The sequence below is a fragment of the Letharia lupina genome (genome assembly GCF_014066315.1).
Source record: "Letharia lupina isolate WasteWater1 chromosome Unknown contig_1, whole genome shotgun sequence".
NCBI lineage: Eukaryota > Fungi > Ascomycota > Lecanoromycetes > Lecanorales > Parmeliaceae > Letharia > Letharia lupina.
In genome coordinates, this window is record NW_023502970.1 from 498733 (window position 1) to 501438 (window position 2706).

The 2706-nt window shown below is 47.1% G+C and overlaps 1 protein-coding gene across 1 annotated transcript; it reads left to right on the forward strand.

Annotated features, from left to right (window-relative positions):
• Positions 1-272: 272 nt before the first annotated feature.
• HO133_000012 (uncharacterized protein) lies at positions 273-1691 on the forward strand (the record flags this gene model as incomplete). Its single annotated transcript, XM_037290952.1, has 1 exon — positions 273-1691. The coding sequence occupies one exon, from the start codon at positions 273-275 to the stop codon at positions 1689-1691; it is 1419 nt and encodes a 472-aa protein (XP_037157826.1).
• Between the last annotated feature and the right edge of the window lie 1015 nt (positions 1692-2706).

Here is a 2706-nt window from a genome sequence, read left to right on the forward strand (position 1 = left end):
AAGATGAGAAGAATAGATAGTACGATAGCCCTTAAGTGACTGTCGGCTAATACTCGGCTAGGCTAGAATCTCATGGAAGCTCCGGAGGCTTTACACCGTGACACGTAGGTACTAAAATAGTATACCTCTGCGAGTTACACCTGTTCAGAATATACTCAACCCGTCCGAACTTGTTCTCACCTCGGCCGAGCTATAAGCCCACCATCCATCTATCGTACCATCTGCATCTTCCTCCGCTTTATATCCTGTAATCCCGATAGACTTTGTTCATCATGTTTAAAGCAGCTGTTTCAGGGCTCGCCGCTATCCTCGAAAGAACTTCTTGGGTTCGAGAGCTGGCGGGCATCCTTCCCTTGTCTGCTCTGATTGAGTTCATCGACGTACCACAGAAGCTCCATATCCTCGAGCTCTCCGGTGCCGTGCCACTATGGAGCTGGCCGGTAACGCCGGCTGGCAGCCGCCTTCTACTATCCAACAACCATCTGCAACAAAGCTGCTGTCTGGATGCTTTTGGCAGCAGCGTGGGCTGGATTGGGTTAGACGGCCGCTTTGGAGATCAATATACGGTCATTAGCCCTGAGACTATTCGCCTCTGCCTCTCCTCAAAAAGACCTCGCACTATCGAGAATAGCCACAAAAACATGGCTGGAAAGAATTTGAGAGTTCAGAACCTCGAGATTGTCCACGTTTGCCGCCTGGAAGGACAAAACCCGCGTGAACCATCAGAGTTCTGGTTATACCACCTCTTCTTGGATCCTTGGTGGATGTATTCGCGCGGTTACTTGGCGGTATCTGTATTTGGATGGATTGCGTTGCTTGGCACAATCATCATGAGCTGCATTTTACAGTGTTACCTGGCACTTGCTTTCCTCGTGATTGTCCCATTAACTGGTAGTGTCGTCCTTTTAATCCACGGAAGCAGACCCAGGGGACTACTCATAGAGCACAACAGCCCTTATAATCGCTTGATTGTCACGGCCGAGCACCTGAACGCAACGAACTGGATCGTCTTCTACGGAGAAAGCACCATTGTTAATTCGCTGCTCAATCGGGCACTAGAACTCCGAGGGCCAAAGATACCTGGGGGGTATTTTGGTCTTCTACGGAAGTTCCTCAGGATCTCGATTCTGGGTCAGTGGGCCCTCGCACTCGGGGCAGCGTCGACAAAAGACTGGAACGCATATTTTATTTCCTTTTGGATCGCATTTTGCATCTTTTCGCATGCTTACTTGGTTCCCCCACGACTTGAAGCAAAAGACTGGATGAAAACCTGCGCGCATATCCAGCTGGAGCGATATCAGACTCAGCTCAGCTCGCGAAGAGCCTTGCTCAACACCATAATGGCGCTCAATCCAGACACGATCTCCCGGGATGCAGACACACAGCAAGACGACCGGACGAATCTCTATGAAGGAGCCATGAAATGGATTGACCGGATCCTACAATCGGGTCCTAGCCGCAGTAGGTGGGAAGAAGCAACGCGAAAAGCAATGAACGAGGCAGAACGATTGTCAGCAGAGGAAATGACATCAGGAAATTTTCTAAGCGCGGAATGGAAGACTACTTGTACTCATCAAGGGAGGGAAGAATACTGGAGCGAATTCATTCCAGAAGGTATCTACATGGCGGCGAAGATTAAAGAGGACACAAAATTACCCGGACGAATGAAAACTGTTGCAGCGGCCTCATAGGATTGTTTGTCGCAATGTGGGAGCGATTTCACACAATTGCATTTATAGGCTGGGCAAGCCAGTAAACACGGTCTCCATGTCATTCTGGATCTTTCTTTCTTTTTTCCCTCTCTCCCCTATAGCATCGACCTGGTCCATTACTTGTGTTATGATGAAACATGATTGAGTGACTACAAGCTGGCGAGTTTTTTAGTGCTTCCAGACTGATTGTCAGACGACTTCACTGGCTCTACACTGTTACTTCTTATATATTCTGAGGTGCTGGCTCGACAGTATATTTGCAACTGAGCACGTACCGAATTAACTGGCATATAAGATACTACCATATAGCCGAAGCGTCCATCTGATCATCGTTTTGAACCGTATTTTCTATGTAAAGGGGCCTTATAACACTCTGGTATCGTATGGGCCGAGGCGCTAGTCCATGGCCTTACTAAGCTCGCTGTCGCCAATCAGAGAGCTCGGAGAGACGCTCTTGTTAGATTGGTGGATCAGAAAATACCTCCGTAAGGGCCGTAAGGGGATAATACCTGATTTGGGAGCGTAGTGTACCGTAAATGGTCTATACCTACTCCGACTACTCATTATTCTACTTATCTTGCTACTGTGAGGGTTTACTCAATAGATTCCCGACGGACTTGAATGAGTACTTCTGATTTATTAAGTATTATTACTTAGCAGCCACGCGGGTTCCAGAATTCGTGGTACACCCTAGTCCAATTTAGGCGCTAGGGTGTACCACGAGTTCTGGAACCCGCGTGGCAGGGGCGCGGGGCTACCCAGTAGTGGAAAGCTTACCGAGTCACGTGATATGGGTGCAGGCTCAGATGTGGCCTATTTTGATTTTTTTGTCTTTATAACTGGTAATAGCAATCGAAATTACATTCAGGCCTTATGGTATAGTAGAAAACTACTTTAAAAATTATATATTTTATAACTAGTGATTAGCCACGTAACTAGCCTAGTTTTAAGTAAGTAAGTTTAAATTTACGAAAAGTCTATATATACTAAAATT